Source organism: Falco rusticolus, chromosome Z, assembly GCF_015220075.1.
Source record: "Falco rusticolus isolate bFalRus1 chromosome Z, bFalRus1.pri, whole genome shotgun sequence".
NCBI lineage: Eukaryota > Metazoa > Chordata > Aves > Falconiformes > Falconidae > Falco > Falco rusticolus.
Window position 1 is genome coordinate 54,071,676 of NC_051210.1, and position 18,141 is coordinate 54,089,816.

The 18,141-nt window shown below is 36.2% G+C and overlaps 1 protein-coding gene across 2 annotated transcripts in view; it reads left to right on the plus strand.

The window, feature by feature from the left end:
• Nucleotides 1-18,141, plus strand: part of KIAA2026 (KIAA2026 ortholog) — a 55,073-nt gene that overhangs the window by 2,429 nt on the left and 34,503 nt on the right. For both annotated transcript variants that reach the window (XM_037373239.1, XM_037373240.1), the window contains exons 2-3: nt 477-677; nt 8,265-9,688. In XM_037373239.1, coding sequence (XP_037229136.1) covers nt 477-677; nt 8,265-9,688 — 1,625 coding nt within the window. The remainder of the gene's footprint in view (nt 1-476; nt 678-8,264; nt 9,689-18,141) is intronic.

Below are 18,141 nucleotides of genomic sequence, written 5' to 3' on the forward strand. Positions count from 1 at the left end.
GTGTTACTTCTCATACCAGTTCTGCTGGAGTACTTTGAAACAGTATAAGATGAAACATAACTTTACAACCAAATATACAGTGTTTCACTTTTAATCTTTCTTTAATTTTTAACTAAACTGCTGTTTCACACACACACACACCCAACCCAAATCAACAAGTGCATGTGTATTTTTAGGTGTCTCCTAGAGGTGATAGTTTTTTATCACAGGTATTGTGGATGTATTTTCTTTCCAAGTCTACAAGTAATATTTGGTTACTTGAGATAAATATTGACCATTTTCAAAAGATGTGAAAACATAGCTCATGTTAGCATGTTGGTTTTAAGTTTAGAATTCCATAAAGGAGCTAGATGTCAGGTGAAAAATAACTGCTTTTTTTCGAGTTACATGCTTGATCTATGATTGGTAGTGTAGGTATTGAAGTGCTGTTGGCAAGGGAAATTGTAATTGTGAATTGGCTTGCTTTTTTCTTCTAGGCATTTAAGAGAGAAAACATCGATAGCTGTAACATCTAGAGGATGCTATGGGCTGGAAGATGAGAAAGGAACAGCATACATTTCAACAAGACGTCGTTCCACACCTCGCAATTTAGTAGGCTTGTCAACAGGCATGTTTGAGTCTGTGATGGTTCACGTTCTAAGACAAGAGGAACAGCTGAGAGCAAAAGAAGAAAAGAGGTAATAGGAAAACTTGTTTTGGTTTGGTTTTAAATAAGTATGCCTCCCTAGTTCTCTACAGGGGCTAGCTCCTTAAGGATTTTTTAGGTAAATAAATGTTGTGGTGCATTTTGTCTTTAAGTTCATGAATGAATCTAGGACTTCAAAGCATAAGGCACAATCTCGTCCTTTTTCTGGCTCACCTTCACCCCGTAATACTCTTATGTCCTACCCTCAAGCAGTGCAGAGGGATGGGGAAGGGAAATTGTGGTCAACTTATCACACATTCTCTGCTGCTGCTTCCTTCTCACACTCTTCCTCTGCTCCAGCGTGAGGTCCCTCCCATGGGAGAGAGTTCTGCATTAATTTATCCAACATGAGTCCTTCCCATGGTTTGCAGTTATTTACTCACTGCTTCAGCGTGGGTTACCCACAGGGTCACAAATCTTGCCGGCAAACCTGTTACAGCGTGGGCTTTTTTCTCTGCATGGGTCCGTAGGTCATGCCAGGAGCCTGCTTCAGTGTGGGCTTCCCACAGGGTCACAGCTTCCTTCAGGTACATCCACCTGTTCCAGAGTGGGGTCCTTCATGGTCTGCAGGTGGATATCTACTCCACTGCAGGCCTCCGTGGGCTGCAGGGGCACAGGCTGCCTCACCATGGCCTTCACCATGGGCTGCAGGAGTCATATATATATATATATCTGCTCTGGTGCCTGGAGCACCCCCTGCCCCTCTGTCTGCATTGATCATGGTGGTTGCAGAGTTGTTGCTCTGGCATATTCACACTCCTCTCTTCTGCTGCAATTTGTTGTGCAGATATTTCTTAAAAATGTTAACACAGAGGCACCACCACTGTTGCTGATGGGCTCAGCCTTGGCCAGCAGCGGGGTGTGTCTTGGGAGCCATCTGGCATTGGCTTTATCAGACATAGGGGAAGCTTCTAGCAGCTTCTCACAGAAGCCACCCCTGTAGCCCCCCGCCACTACCAAAACCTTGCACATGGTAAGACAGCATTAGGTTTAGGAAACAAAGTATTTCCAGTTTTTTTTCAAAGTTCACAGTTTTGGAGATTTTTCCCGTATATAACCAGTTCACTCTCATTTCGCAGGTAATCTTCATTTGCAACAGATTTGAAACCATACAGTTCTGGCTGACTGAAGTCTTAGCCAGTACCTTTTCCCTAAAAATGAGTGAATCTTTGTTTTTCTAACCCACCTCATACTTTGCAAAACAACAAAGATCACAAAGTTTATTGTTTCTCTGGTAAAATTCTCTTGATTTGTGTTCAACTCTGTGTTCTGGATCTCTGAACTTGGTAACACTTATGAAAAAGGATGTTTTGATTGGACTTGAATTCATCCATAGTCAGTAGAACATACTACCTGATGAAATAAAAATTTTGCTTTTATACACCTGTTTTAAGCATGTTCCTGCAGAACTGTAGTTATTAACAGCTAAATCCATACATAGGGATATGCTCACAAGTCCCAGATTCTGTGCAAAGGATACTCCACAGTGATTGATTCAACAGAATGTTCTACAATACAGAAAAAGATCACAGCTTGCCTCTTTATGCCCTAAAATATGTATCAGCAGGTAGCTGGTTGAAAATGGCTCTATTGATCTCCTCCAATAATCATGCTTCTGGTATCTTCTTAACTTTCCTTATTTCCTCGTGGATTGGCTATGTTTTCAAAGTAACTTGGACCTCTTTGTACCAATTACTGCCCAACTTACCAAAGTGAAAATGTTCCAAAGGTACGTAGTAGTAGTGTTTCCTTAAAAAGGCTTGGAAACTGGAAGGCCTGTAAAATTAGGAATATGTTGCTAGTGATGATTGTGTGATACAAATTTCTGAAGTTTTACATGTAAATGTACATACTTGCAACACTAAGATGGAACACTTTTTGTTCAAAAATGTTTTACAACTTCCTAAACTTATTTGATTTATTGCTAAAATATAGATTTTGTTGAATGCATAGTTATATGTTAGGAAGAGAAAATTGTTATTTAGCTTGGGGTTTTCTTGGTGGTTTTTGTTTTTTTTTTTTTTTAGAAATACCACATGGTGAGGTTGGCACAGAATAGATACTTCCAAAACTATATGCAAAATTGCAGACTTGAGTAGTTTAATTGGAGTGCACAGTGCTGACCTTCTGATAATCCATTGCAGTATTGCTTAGAGCTATAGTCTTGGTCTATAGGCAAAATGCATGTTCATTATTGAGTTTGGCTTTCACTCACTCTTCATTTTTTTTGTAATAAAAATGAATTTTGCTGCACTGAAATTGCATTTAAATCTGTTCAAAGCTTATATTAAATCTGCCATGAAAATTCTAGTAAAAATATATGACTGAATAATATCAACATCTTTTTCAGGCTACAAAATGTTAGTGCAGAATTGCTGTTTAATGTATTCTTAGAACTGAAGTGCTACCTTAGTGGATACAGATTATTTTACTGATTGTTATTATTGATTATTTCATTCAGTCTTCTATTGCAGTTGTAAAAGAGTATCTGAATCTGTTGCTATAATATAGGCTATCCTGTGTCAGAATATGATTATGAGTGACTGTGATGGTCAACTCAAATGAGCGGGTAAACTATTTAGGATTTTAATTGCTACCGTATGGAACTTTGCCTTCTTCCCAGTCTAGCTCTGCTGCTGTTTTTCCCCATAACATTGTGAGCAGTGTGGTAGTGTAAATTGCTTGTGTGCTGGCAAATCAGTTGTGTTTGGATAGGCAGCACCTTCTGTTCACTCAACTTGCAGATGAGTTATCAGGAACATAAACAGTGCTCACTTTTCACTTTCTGGCCATCCAGCTGACCACTTTACATACGTGTACTTTCTAACTTGTTTAGTCACATCGCTAGGAATTACATACTTTCAGCCCCAGATAAGTAAGGTTGCAAATGCAAATGCCTTTCTACAAACTTAGCCTCATACCTGAAGAAATTGTCTGTTGAAGTCCAAGTTAATATCTAATCTGTTGCTTTAGATATTTAGATACTCTTGTAAGATACAGGTGTCTTAGGATGAGTACAAAGAACTGCAGTAAATGAAATCTTCAAAATAGTTTTTGAATATTTTTTTCCGAAAAAATCCTCAAATTGATTTTGCAAGTTTTTTCAATTGCATGTTTTGCAAGAATATCCTGAAGTGTGGTTTTTATCTTCTTTTCTGTAGTTAGCTTCATGGAAATACTACTCCAAATCCTCTTGTTATTTTTGTTATATAGGCAGAGAGTTCTGTTTCTTCTTTAGTGTAGTTTATCCATTTCTTGCACAATCTGTTTCATTTTGTCTTTATTTACTCTATAGCCTCCCTCAGGTGATACATTCATCATGGAAGACTCAACATGTGAAAACTGAGGTGTCTTTGCGAAGCTGATTTCACTATTTTGCAGCTATTAAGTTTCTGTACAGTAGTGAAAGCACTTTGCCCCTCTGCCGAGTGTATATATATATGTGTGTGTGTGTGTAACAACATCTGATTTACTTTTCTTGTCAGTATGGTTATTAACTTTCCTTTTTATTCAATTGTTCTAACTACCAGAATATTGAATATCTTCTTTGGATTATTAGTTACATTTCCATGAGGTTTGACTCAGTTGCTTGGTTACATGCTGATTAAGTAACATATCAATATACATACTAACTTACATGTTAGTTAACAGTAAGTAATTGTGGAATTATTGTATAATTGGAAATGCTTGCCTATTTAGAGGCATTTAGCCATGGAAACACAGAGTTAGATTCCTGCTGAAATTTTTAAAACCACCGGTGAGTGACAGGTAATTAACTGGTGGACTTCAATGTGAATTAAGTGTTTGTATGGCTTTGATTTGTTGACAATTATGCTAGGCAGCTCGATGTCTTTAACATCTCTGAAAATGTGATCCTGGGATGCATTTCAGACATATTCATTAAAACATTTAAAGAATTCAATTACAGCTGCAAGTTAGTAATTTAAATTGGCAAATTGTAGAATGAGGTATGCTTGTACAGTCAATTTTGTCTTTCATGAGGATGTTTGCATGGAATTAACTGGGTCCTATGAAAAATGTGGAATATGTCATAATGTGATGTAAGACGTTACAGATACACAATTAAGGTCACATGGACATCTGCAAATTTAATTTCTTCTGGCTATTAAATATTTATTTGATTTAGTTTAATGTGTAATATTGCTATTTTGTGTGTAGCTTTTTAGTTTATTTTTAAAAGGTTTGTAGAAGCAAGTTATTGTAGAATTATAACAGTTCTCTGTACCTTGTCATTAGAGTTCCAATGCCTTACCTTTTTACCTGTGAAAAATTACTCAGCCCAGGGAAAAAAGTACAATGTAGTTTCTACCTCCTGTCCCTTACAAGTGAAATCTCTTGTTGCAAGTGAGAAGGATCTGGTGGTGAGATGTGCCTGCTGTCTTAAGGGAGAAAATTGTGCGACAAGTAGGGGGTTATGTCTGGATTCTGATTTTGGTGGTATCTGTACTTGGGGAGCATGCCCGCTAAGTTTTAATGTCAAGTGTGATGGGTTTATCCACTCAAAAGCTGCGAAACAGCTGCTGCAGATGTGTTCTAGGAGTATGTTTGTCTTTTGTTAGTCTGACCTTAGAATAGCTTTGTGTTGTTGTAAACACAATACATGTCTGCAAAGATATTATCTATAAATGTAAGTAAAAGTATGAAACAAGTGTTTTTACAGTTGCTGTCAGCATAAAAGCCAAATATGTTTGTCCAGAGAATTTCTTAGTGTGAAGGATACTGCTAAATATCATTATTTTTTCTCTCTCCTCTACCCTCCACACCTGCTCCTCTGCCCCAGCTCCTCTCTTCTCTTCATCCTGCTCCTTCCTTTCAACCCGCTTCCCCCCCCCCCCCCCCCCCCCCCCCCCCCCCAAAAAAAAAAAACCACCCCAAAACACAACAAAAAAACACACCAAGAAATAAAAAACCCCCACCCAAACCTCAGGAAAAAGCAATACCCTCTAAAAGGTGGCCAGCTAGTAGGAAGACCTCAATAATGAAGATGTGAAAGTGTGCTATTATATACATTTTCTCTTGAATGTCTGCTGAGAATGGAATGACTACAGATATTGTGATACAATGATAGTTTAAAAAAAAAAAGGCAGACTTTTTGGAAGTGAAATGTATGTTTTTCTTTTTTAAAAGGATATTTAAAATAGTATAATGATTGTCATTTTATGATATGCAGGACAGAGGTGAATCTAGGTTATTGTATTTGTTTTGAGAATTCTACCTTAAATTACTAATTGATGATAAGTTGAAACTGCTTGCAAAGGCAGAATTTTTAGGTAGTCTATGGCCTGTGTTTTTGTTAAATAATACTGAAATCTGATATTTTTTTCTACAGTTTGTTCTACCTCACTGTCTCTCTATTCATATTTAAGCTTGTTTTCATACCATTTTAACAAAATTCACACCTTTTGGAGGCAGCAGGTTATTTGGAAGCATGTTTTACAGCTAGGAGGGAGTGGGATTTAGGAATGCTTTGAAATTTATTTTTGAGAACACTTTCTACTTACTATAGTTTCTTCCTCTACCCCACCTGTAAGTTGCTTATTTTTATTTATTATATTAATGCAATATTTATGCATGGAAATAGAAAAAAAAATTTTTTAAAAAAGCTCACTTTAACTATGCAAGTAGTGTTGTTGAATTTACTGGTTTATTCACCTAGAATGGCAAATGGGATTTTTGTCATTAAACCACATTGATTAAATGTTTAAATTAGTGCTGCAGATTGGGATTTTTGTCTTTAGATCCCATCCGTTGAATGGTTACATTAATGCTGCATTGGGAGAGTGAAGCTGAGAATTTACTGACCTGTTTGCTTTTACATTTTAATTTTGTTTTACATGAATCTGTCTTTCCGTGTTTGATAGGCACATAAATAACGATGCATGCATGTAATATTAAAAATTGCTGTTCAAATTATGGTAGCAAGTCACTTGAATTTTAATTTAATTATATAAGATAAAGCATTTAGTGGAATCTTACTGTATTATATGTCGTTTTGCACACACAGAGGTTGCAGATCTTAAGTTTGTGGTTATGGCATATTTCTCTTGCATTGATACTAAAATGGGGGCTAAGCTAGTTTGTCACATTTGTAAATTATTGAGATATCCAGTCAATACTTAATGCTTCAAATACATGTTCATCAGGCTAGAAGCCACTATTAGCTTCATGTTGTCAAAGGAAACATTTTAACATACCATTACTCTTTGGCTGAATCTGGAAAACATTGATGCTTTGAATGGATACATGGCATTTATTTGCTACTTGTCTACAGAGGAATAACTGGAGGTTAACAATCTAGAAATAAGGACATGTAAATTCCAGTAACAGGTCACATTAATGATGTAGTCTGGTGATGGTTTCTTGAGTGGTCAGTGGTAGAAGCTTCACAGGAAAAGATGTTAGAAGTTTGGATGAGCTCTAGAAATATTTTCCTTTACGTACAACTGTGTCTGAATTGGAGCTTTTGGAATCTAGTCACGCTTCAAGGCAAAAACGCTAGTTTACCATTGCAACATTAAAGAAAGATCCTGCCTGTTACTGGTAACCCTTTACGTTCTTGTGATTCATACAGTTGTCCTATTTTTCCCTTTGAAACTAAATTAATGTACCGTGTGTTCTACTAAATTAGATGTTAAGCTGTGAGTGCTTGATTATCTGGAGTGGAAGCATTTCTTCCACTTAAACTTGTTGCCTTTATAAATTCATCATGAAATTTAAATAAAAGTAAATAGACGTTCCCAGTCTATCATATTAGTTTTGTATATTGTTGTCATGTTACCTCTTGCTAGTGTTTTGCGTAGAGTCCCAGATTCTTCAGAAGTTTTTGCAGGCCTCTAATTACTGATAACCTCTTTCTCTGAATACCCACTATTTCTGCTCTATCCTTTTTTTAGATAGGGGGACCAGAACTGAATACAGTTTTTCAGGTGAGGGCAAACCATTTATTAATAACATTTTGTTTCTGGTGTTATTTTCCATCATTTATTCATGCATCTTGATATTTGTTTCCTTTTTGACCACCATTGCAAACCAACTAGTAACATGCCTATGGGTGGGAGGGAAAATTGCTTTTGTATGTGAATGAAGTACGCAAGTTAGGCATGTATACTTGTGTACTGAGGAAGGGAGTTACAAGGTAGGTCACATAAATCACAGGGCAACCATTTGAAAGTAAGACTTACCTGGAATTTGTTTTCAGAGATTTTTAAATGGATAGTTTGCTGGAAATACTTAATGCTGCCAAAAATGGATTGGGGAAGGGAATATATTTTAAAAAGAAAAATCTAAACCACCTAAACTACTGATATATGCCAGGTTTTTTTTCTTTCCCCCTTTTTTAAACTAGTAGTAATAGAAATAAAAGACTATAATTTCCCATTTTGGTGCAGTGATGTGTTGTGTAATCCAAAGTAAGACAAACTGAATTAAAAGTTTATGTACTGTGTTCTTTATTACTTCAAGATAAGTATGTTTGTCATGCTGTAGTTCTGGGTTTTTTTCTTCATAGTTTCTTTTCATTCACCTGATAACGGAATGTTCATGAACTTTGTTTTAATAGGCTGAGAGAGCAAGAAAGAAAAGAAGCAGAAGAAGCTAGTCAGAAAGAAATAGAAGAATGGGAAAAGGCACTTTTAGCTCAAGCAGCACCTACAAGGATGGAGACAATGTGGGAAATTCCAGCTATTGGTCATTTTCTTTGTTTAGCACAACAGATTTTAAATTTACCAGAAATAGTATTCTATGAATTGGAACGTTGTCTTCTGATGCCTCAGTGTAATGCCTTTTTATCTAAAATAATGACTTCTTTGTTAAGTCCTCCTCATCGCAGATCTACATTACATCGCAGGCCTACACTTTCTTACCGGACTTGGGAAGCAGCACTCAGACAGAAGGTGCAACACTGGTATACTGTTGTAGGGCAGACTGACAATCCTAAAAGTGCTGCAGAAAAACTTGGATTGTGTCCTCAGTTTTTCAGAGTCCTTGGAGAAGTTAATCCCTTGGAGGAAAAACCATTTCATGAGCTACCATTCTATCAAAAAGTGTGGCTGCTAAAAGGTCTCTGTGATTTTGTGTATGAAACACAAAAGGATGTTCAGGATGCAGTGCTAGGTCAGCCTATCCACGAATGCAGAGAAGTAATTCTTGGTTATGACTACTTGGAGAACGCATATGTTCATTTTCCACAGTTCTGTGGTGCAGATGTTCGGATTTACAAACAAAAACCTTTCCAGGCTCCTGAATTCCCATCTCCTCCCATCAAAGTTAAAAAAGTGTCGCGTATGAAATTAGAGAAAGTAAAACATGAATATGTAAACAAAAGCAATGGGGAGGTCATTTCTTGTGGTAGAGGAGAACCGCTACATCCTTCCAAGACAGAAGTAGAGAAAAGTGTGAACTCCATTGTTTCCTGTCCGGAAAAAAGTACACATTCAAGTAGCTTTAAAGCCACTACAGAGGAGATTAAGTATGAAATCAAGACCTCAAGAGTCTGCAACATTAAAAAACCTGGTTGCTGTAAAGAGAACTTGAGGAATTTGATTAGTTCAGGAGAGGTTGTTGGTATGGGTGGTCACCCTAGTTCAGGAGAAGTAAGAGCTGTGGAGAATGGACAAGGTTGTGCTGAAGTGGCCAGAGTAAAAGCAGACATCAGTCCATTCAGGGAGAACACACTGAAAGCTTGCCAAATGCATGTCAATGGCACTCACTGGGACAACCAAGGCATAAATTACCATGAATCTGCTAAAGAAACAATCCTAGAGAACTCACTGCGAAATAATGAATTAAATAAGTTGCGGGCAAAAAAGAAGAAAAAGAAAAAAAAGTTGAAGGATATTTTACATGAAAATCTACACAGAAAACTTGATGACTTGCAAAGAAAGCGTGAGATTCATCTTCATCCATTCAAATCTTATAAATCTGAGATCCAGAACAAGTTGTTTATAATTAAAAAGAAAGCGAAACACAAGAAGCACAAATCTGGTAAGTCGACATTCTTAACCTGCAGTAAAAATTACAAAGGTACTGATTTCTGGGTTTTAAGTCTTTTCTTAGCTGACTAGTCTACATCTTGCTTTGTGGAACAAGACAGCCTTGTGGCATTAGACTTTTCTGATGTTAATCTTAGTGTGAAAGTTTCCCATTCAATAACAAACATTTAAAACAAGCTTATCAGCTGATTAAACCATGATCCATTTGCAGAATGTATCTGTAGAGAACATAATTCATTGTTACAAAAAATATTTAGGAGGATGAATCTGACTGGTTAGCATCAGTATAGGTTGAAGCTGGTTTATGCTGCCTTATGTCACAGCAATTCTGGAAATATTTCTCCACTTTCTGATAATATTACCTTATCCAAATTTCAAAGAAATGTAGAGTAATTATGAGATCACGAATCTAAAATCATTCCTACTGGAACCATGCAGTCTTAGGTCACCAAACCATACCGCTTTGACTGCAGGCCTTATCATGTTTCTGCTTAGTCCAACAATTGAGACACAGAATTTGTGCAGATGGCATTTTTATTACCGATGTGGGCAGAATCTAGCTAAGTATTTTAGGTAATGGTCCATGTTGCAGTTATCTCACTGGAAAATTCTAAAACAAATTTAAAACAGTAAAGTTACAATGTCTTTAAATCAGTTGAAATTGTCAGGTAGTTGTATTGTTGATATCCTATGAAGCACCGTAAAGGTTGATCTGCTCTCCTGTTGAGTCATGAGCTAAGCTATCAGTGCTAGATTTTAGCTTTAGTTAGACTGCTTCAAACATTTTATGTTTTTTGAAGTAACAAGCTTATCTTCAGAACGGTGTAAATACTGATTTCAACTGAAAAGCAGAGCACCAAACCCAGAGATCTATGTAACAAAATGGCTTCTAAAGAGTAAGAAAATTCAGAGGTCTGATGCCAATGCATTTTATCTAGAAGTTGAGTGGAAGTTTAAAGCTAAGTAAACAATGTTTAGATCCTAGATATTTGTGCAGAATACCCAAAGAACTGTCTTACCATGTAGTTCACAAACCCCTCCCTCCAAAAAGATTTCAATGCCTACATCTAAACATAAATTTGAAGAGTTACAGTTGAAGTTATGTAGGTAGTATTCAGAAAGTGATGTATTTTACATTCACTTTTGTGACTGTTTGGTCTTCAAATGTATCACTGTTTTCATTCTTCTTACAAACCAAACAAGAACAAAATGACTAAGCAAAATTACAAATAAGAGGGCTTTAAGTTACAGAACTAACGGGGGGGAAAAACTTGGGACCAACTGTGCTTTATTTTTCTGTGAAAGTATTTAACGTAGGTCCCCATCTTCATTGTAACCCTCATTTTACAACTCATGCTTAAAAATACACTTTCTATGAATTAATCGATGCTCCTGGAACAGCATGTGTCATTTTTTAATAGGTAATTGTTTTGAAAGACAACCCCTGTTAGTGAAACAGACTGGCAATATTTGAAAGTAGATTTTGAAGGTAATTGATAGAGATGATGTTTACTGTGGTAACTGCTTTTCTTATATGTGTCAGAAAAATAACAAAAGTTAAAAAAAGCTGCCTGTTTGCCTCCATCTTGATACTTGATATACTTAATAGCGTGTTAGCAGGACTTTTTAATAGTTAAAAATTATGTTTTGTTTTTGTGTTGGGCTTGTGTGGCAAGATCAAACCACCAGTGTTTAAAGATAAGAGACAAATTTTGAAGTGCTGTTGGAAGAAGTGTAAATACTGGCATGGGAGTTTAAACTTTTATTTAAAAAAGGAATGAGTCATGAACAGCTATCACAGAATGATTGTATTTATAATAAAATGTATTCTATCATATTATAGATATTATAAATATTCTCACTGAATATCTCAGAAAATAATCTCAGTGAAAATTCTCATTTTCAATTTCTAATTTTTAGTCTGTAACGTTGAAGAATTTGTGGTCTTGAGTAGAATCCAGACTAAATCCTGCACTGTTACTGGAAACTGTAGTGCTTACTGTAATATGCTTAATTGCAACAACTAAAAGCAGTTCTTTCAGTTCAAAATTCCTGTCTTCTAATTGACAGATTGGAAATTAGGCTCATTAATAGAATTGGAATCAAGGGAGGACGTTACTTCAGTCAGTTTCCTCTTTGTATCTCGCATATGTGCATGGATGCTAAGTGAAAACAGCAATCCCTGGCTCTTCATTATCTCAGTTACCTTACATATATTGACCTGTATAGCTATTATGTGATCTCCATTTTTTGCAATGTTTCTTTTGTTTTGTGAAACTCTAAAAAAGGTTTGGGTTTTGTAGCATCTTAATACCAAAGCTCATCTAATGTTGATTGTGAGATATAGGAATATAATGGAGGTTATTTATTCAGTTATCATCCTTTATTAGAATGCATTTTAGGACCCAAATATGTTTCAGAAGCTTGTTATAAAACAAGCTGGTGTTCCATACTACTAAAAATGTGGGAGTTAAAACAGTTCTTCAGTTTTAATATGTGGTTTTACTTGACTGAATAATAAATTCAGCAATAGAATGCCATGTACCTCGGTTTTTCCAACTCCATATTGTTGTAAGGAGCTTAACGTTATCAGAGGTAATTTAATACAGAAAATAGTCAGTATACAGTTTTGTTAAGAGTATCTGTGACTGTTGACCAGATGCCATTGATCATCTGAACTTAGGTTTTAATTATACATATTTTCATCATCAGAGAACACCGTATTACTCCCTGTCAGTTTCAGACAGGGAGGAAATGTGTCAGTGCAGGTGGGAATCCTGAAAAGATTAACAAAAGGTTTTATGTCACACATTCTCTGGTATTTGCTCAGTTTTGCAACCCTGAGTGCATGCAGAGACTTCCTGTGTGTCTATTCAATGAGAAATGATGGAAGTTTCTCTTCTCCACTTTTACTTTTCCCGTGTTTTTGACTAACTGATCTGCTGGATCTGATACTTGAAGTTGCACTCAGATGGTGTGTTTGTTGCCATTCAGGTGGAGGGCATAAAACATTTTCTCATCTGCATCTCATCTCATTGTCCTCTACATGGTATGAAGGGTCCTATTTCTTTTGATACTCTCTTGTACTTTACCTCTTAATATGTTGAGGCATTTTCTTTCTTATTCTGACAACTTCATCACTTCAGATTTTGACCTCACTGGAGAAAACTTTCCTAAAACATTACAGTATTACAAGATCCTTTTTCCTATGGTTGTCAAGTGTCTGGTAGTCCTGTGGCTGTTAGGCTGATATGGATAGGATTGGGTTGAATTCATGGTAATGCTTTATGATTTTGTGATGTTTTGTAATGTTTAAGGCTAAGTAGTATTTCTCAAAGTTCTTCCAAAATCTTGTGTTTAAAGATACCCTTACAGTGTAAAATGGAGAAAGATTTGGTAAAACTTGTTCTGAATTCACAAAAACACTTGATTTAAATCTGATCATAGCCATAACCACTCTTTACAAAGTTCTTTAAAAGTATAGGAGGTAGAAGAGAGCATCAGGAATGTAAAAGTGAGTACCTTTCCTTATATTTTAACAAGGTGATTTTTTTTCCACCACTGTTGATTCTCTGAGGCAGCTAAATGTAAATGAGTCATAGTTCATATTTCTGTTGGTGATTTGCATGTTCCTGGCTTGCTGTAGCTGTGGTACTGAAGATACTGTATATGACTAAGACTGGTTGTGCCGGGGTTTTTTAGCTGAAAACTTCCATTAAGTATTGTGAGCAAAACTTACTGGAGAGCACAGCGATGTCATGAGCATTGCTGTAGTTACAAGGTTTTCTTGCAAGTTATGAAAAGGATGACGTAACCACTTCATTGAATCTGTGTCTTTGAAACAAGGTGATGGTTATTACTGTGGGAGTGTTCTGTGTCAATGTTATTGACAGAGTAGTACCAAATATAATGGAAAGACAGAATCAGTAGTTCTGTACATTTTAAATGTTATATTTTTACAACTGGAGTTAAATAAATGAGGCTATAAATCCTTGAATTGGACTGTGACAATAGCGATAGGCTTGTTTGGATCTGGACTAAGATAGATGGCTGTGCTGAAGTGAATTGTGGGGTACAACGAGGGTTATAGTGCAAGGCACACTACAAAAGCATGAGAATTGTTTCAGTTGGGGATTGGATGAAATTCAGAACATCCGTAGGGTTGAGAAAATAGGAGGGACCAGAGGCTGCTTGAAGTACCTCTGATGTGCCTGAAGCAGAGGTTGAAGTAAGTGTAAGTTGAATCTCTTTTATTCCAATTGGTGTAGAAAACACCAGCATAGCACACACCTTTAGAAGAACCTCAATGTAAATTCTATACCCTGTACTTGTGCTCTGAAAGATTCATAGCAGTGCACCTGCTTGAAGTCTATTTCACGGTATATTTTATTTCTTTAGAGTACCACTACACTTTGTGTATGACGTCAAGCATTGCCTGAATGTGAAGAACTGAATTCAACAGCCTGGCAGCGTAGATTTGTAGTGTCTTGTGTACTGTCTTTGGGAGTTTAGTCTTCACTTTTGTCTTCAGACTTGCAAAAACTTCCTTCTACTGTTGTCCAGCCTCTGGATCTGGAACAGCCCTGTTAACCACACTGAAAACAGTAGATGAGGTATTCTACCCAGTTTTAACAATGTACTCAATGCAATAAGCTGTGGTGTCAGTATCTTTGGTAACAGGTGCCACTGAGGTTTTATTGGCTTAGCTTGCATTGTTCTGTAGTTCTGTACATCAACATTATCTGCTTTGCTGTTTCGACTGTATAAAAGCATATGCTATGTGTGGAAGTAGTGTAAGTGTGGAAGCTTCAAAGTCTATAGTAATACTTCATTTTCCAGATTATTGCACATTATATTTTTCTAAAAGGGGAGCTGTTTGGAGCAAGATAGATTAGGAGAATAAAGAGAAAACAGGACATGCCCAGCAGTTGCCAAATCTTTGAAAGGCATGAAACGTGTATTACAAGTCTGTGAACAAGAAAATACGGGGCCAGTTTTTCTATTTGAGAACAGTGGAGTTGCTGCTAGAATGTAACAAGAAAACAGGAATTCTTGGAGGGGGCTAACTTTATCTTACCCTGCAAACATTACTGAGTTAGTGTTTGATGTCAAAAACATCCATTTCCCCATCTGGAGGAATAAGGCTCTGCTGCATATGCAGTAAAAAATGCATTTTTAATAAAAAATATTAAAATTTTGATATTTAAATTGGTCTCTGTTGCCACTTTATAATTTGAAGCATGGATTGACATTACTTTTGTTCTTCCAGAAGCCACAAGGACTCAAATATCATAGTTCATAAAATGTTGTAAAAATGTTCCTGTTTTCAAGTCAAAATGATTTATATTATGATAACTTATAAATGGTTTTTATTGTCCTTCCTGAGGTAATTTACAAATGTCAGGAGCATTTCTATGGCTTAGTATTTTGTCTGCATTTCTATGCCTCTAAAATAGGACTAGAAGAGATCTGAAACATCATTTATTTATTCCCCCTACTGCACCTCAGATGGCTTGAGGTGGTTTCTGTTTTAGTTGCATCATATATCCCTAGTGGGTTTTTTGGACGTCATAACTTGTGTCCAAGCCCTAGTTTTTATGTTACCTTGTTAATTGCCTGCACATCTATTCAGTAATAACATCTGTGGAATTTGGTTTTGCTTGAAAGAAAACCTATGGCAGCCAGATAACTTCTGGGCTTACTGAACTTAAATAACATCTAAGAATTTTCTCAGAGCTGGCTAAGGGGCTGTTGACTATTACAATGTTGGTTGCCAGTGAATCTTACAACAGAAGTGTTTCAGCAGTGGTGTGATTTCAAAGGAATAAGCATGAAAGATCTGTAGATCTGGATTTGGTTTTTACTTTCAGCAATGAGTTTGTTTAACAAATTAAAAATATGTAGAAGGAAAATAGATAAAAACCTGCTCTTAACTACCAGTCAAAGGTATAAAATAATCCAATCTCTTGGAATTGAAATTTGAACTGATAATAAATCAAAACAGTATTAATTCAAGGGAGTCATTATTTCTTCCACTCCACAAATTGTAATCACCATTATTATAGAACTAAAAATTAAAACACAGTAATGTAAAATTTTTTCATCTTTGAATTATTTTACTCATTTTGGTTTAGTTTAGGTTTGTTGCATAAAGTAGTCTTTACTCTGAGACTAAGTCATACATGAAACCTGGCATACACTATTTAAATAGTACAGATATTTCAGCGCTTTCCAATACAACATTCACTTACTTTGAAATCAGCTTTTGTCCAAATAGCATGTTTCATATTCATGTTAGTGCTTTCATTAACCCCTGTTATTGGCTTATGCTAATACTCACTATACAGGTTTCTATCCTCATCATCCATTAAGAGCCAAACGCTGTCTGGGTGGACAGGGCAGTATCCAGGTTAAAGATACTTGTGTCTGCTTAGTACAGTTTTCAGCTTTTTTGGCAGATAGGTAAGGTGTTGCTCAAATAAGTTTACTGTGGAAAACCTGTATTTTACTCCATTCCTGCTGCAAGGTGGAGTTTGTTTTTTTATTCAGAAAAAACAATGGAATGATGGCTAAAATGTTAGACAACTGCACTGTCCTTTACTGCAGATTGTATGCATTTTGACAGTGTTCTTTTTTCAATCTGATATTAAAGTGTTTTGTTTCAGCAAGTAAAGTCAGGAAACAGGCAAATTGAGCTTTTGGGCTCCAATGCTACCAGCTGTAGGTATAGGTTGGTAACATGCTATTGCAGAGTAATACTACCTCAGATCAATAAAGAGCTTTGTTCTATATCCACAAATAACTGAACTGTAGTCTAATTTAGGATAAGATTTGTTGGGAAGATTAAAGTGATTATATATTTTCCCTTTATTCTCTGGTACAGAATGAGAAGGACTCTATTTGCTGCACACTCCTGGTATGTCCACTGAACATGGAAGGGCTCTTGCCTTGTGTGTCTGTAGTTGTCCACTGCCTAATCTCAAGAATGGTTTAGCTCTCTGTCAATACTGGAGGTGGTGTAAAAAGAGCTGATCCTCTTCTGCAGCATGGGAGGGGAAAAGAGCTGATAGTTACGACTTCTGTCCAACGTAAGATGTCTTGTACTCTCTTTCCCTCTGAACTGAAACCCAAGATGTGGATGGAGCCTCTTGGAAAACGCAGTGTGGAGACATAATTAATAATTGTGGCACGGTGAAGTCAGATTAGTGGGTGATTGTAAGGTTACACAGGAATAATGTAGGCTGACATTTTCTAGCTTTGGAACAGTTCCATTTGCAGCAGAGTAGTTTGGTTTTGGAGTTTGTGGTTTTGTTGTGGTTTGGTTTTTTTAAACATAAATTTGATATGTATATATTTGAATACAAACTAGCTTTGTTTTCTATTCAGTAATGTTATTTTGTAATTCTGGCAAGGAGGAATAAAGGTCTTTTTTCTTTTTTTTTTTCTTCTCTCTCCCAAAGAAGGATTGACTGTATCTGAAATTGAACTTTGTATCAAAAAGAAGTAGAATTTCAATCTTTATTACAAGTATTACCCTATAGTGGAAACAGGAATAAGAATAATTCCATATTTATTTATAAAACATTTATCAATACTTGTCCAAGTATTTCTCTACTCTGCAAAAAACAATTTAGTGTTGTAGCTGTGGCAGAATAGGGGGGCTACTGTTAGCCTCTCAAGATGGGGCTAAAACCAGCTTTTATGTTGTTGCAGCTATTGAAGGAGAAGGCTGCTTCAGCTGTTTCAAGGTCATTATTTTCTTTGGACTTCTTGTTTTAGTTTGGAAAACTTAATTTGTTTTGGTAGGGAATGTTTTTCTCCTTCCTTTCTTACATGATTAGGGAGAAGCATAAAGAAATTGATTGGACAAAAGTTACTGATTTCCTATGTATCTGTTACTAATATATGTATGCTGTGCATGGCAGTCTTCAAGAGTCAGAGCCATAGAAAAGCTGGTTGGAAGGAACATCTGGAAGTCACCTATTCTGAATCCTTGTTCGTACCAGGATCGTCACAAATACCAGATCAGGTCGACTTGAAGACCTCTAAAGATGGAAATCTTTCTATTGAGCCACTGTTCATCCTTCCCTCTTTGAGAATTTTTGTACTGAAATTGTTATTTTGTCTAAGTGTAGAGCTGTTAATCAGGTGTTTTATGAAGTATGGCTAGTAGAAGCTGGGAACCAAGAGGTGGGAAGCAAGCAAGGGTATGTTGGATTGGAATAGGTGACCTGAAGAGATAATCATATGAGCTTCTTTGTTAGAAATTTTTTTCTTCATTAAAGTGTGTTTTTTTCTAACTGATTACTTTTAGTGAGGAATTAAATATATTTATATATTGAGAATGCTTTGAAAAGTACAGTGTGCTGTGATTCAAAATGTGTCTAGCTACTGTCAGAGATGTTACTTCATCTGCTGAAGTAATTTAAACCATTTTAAATAGCC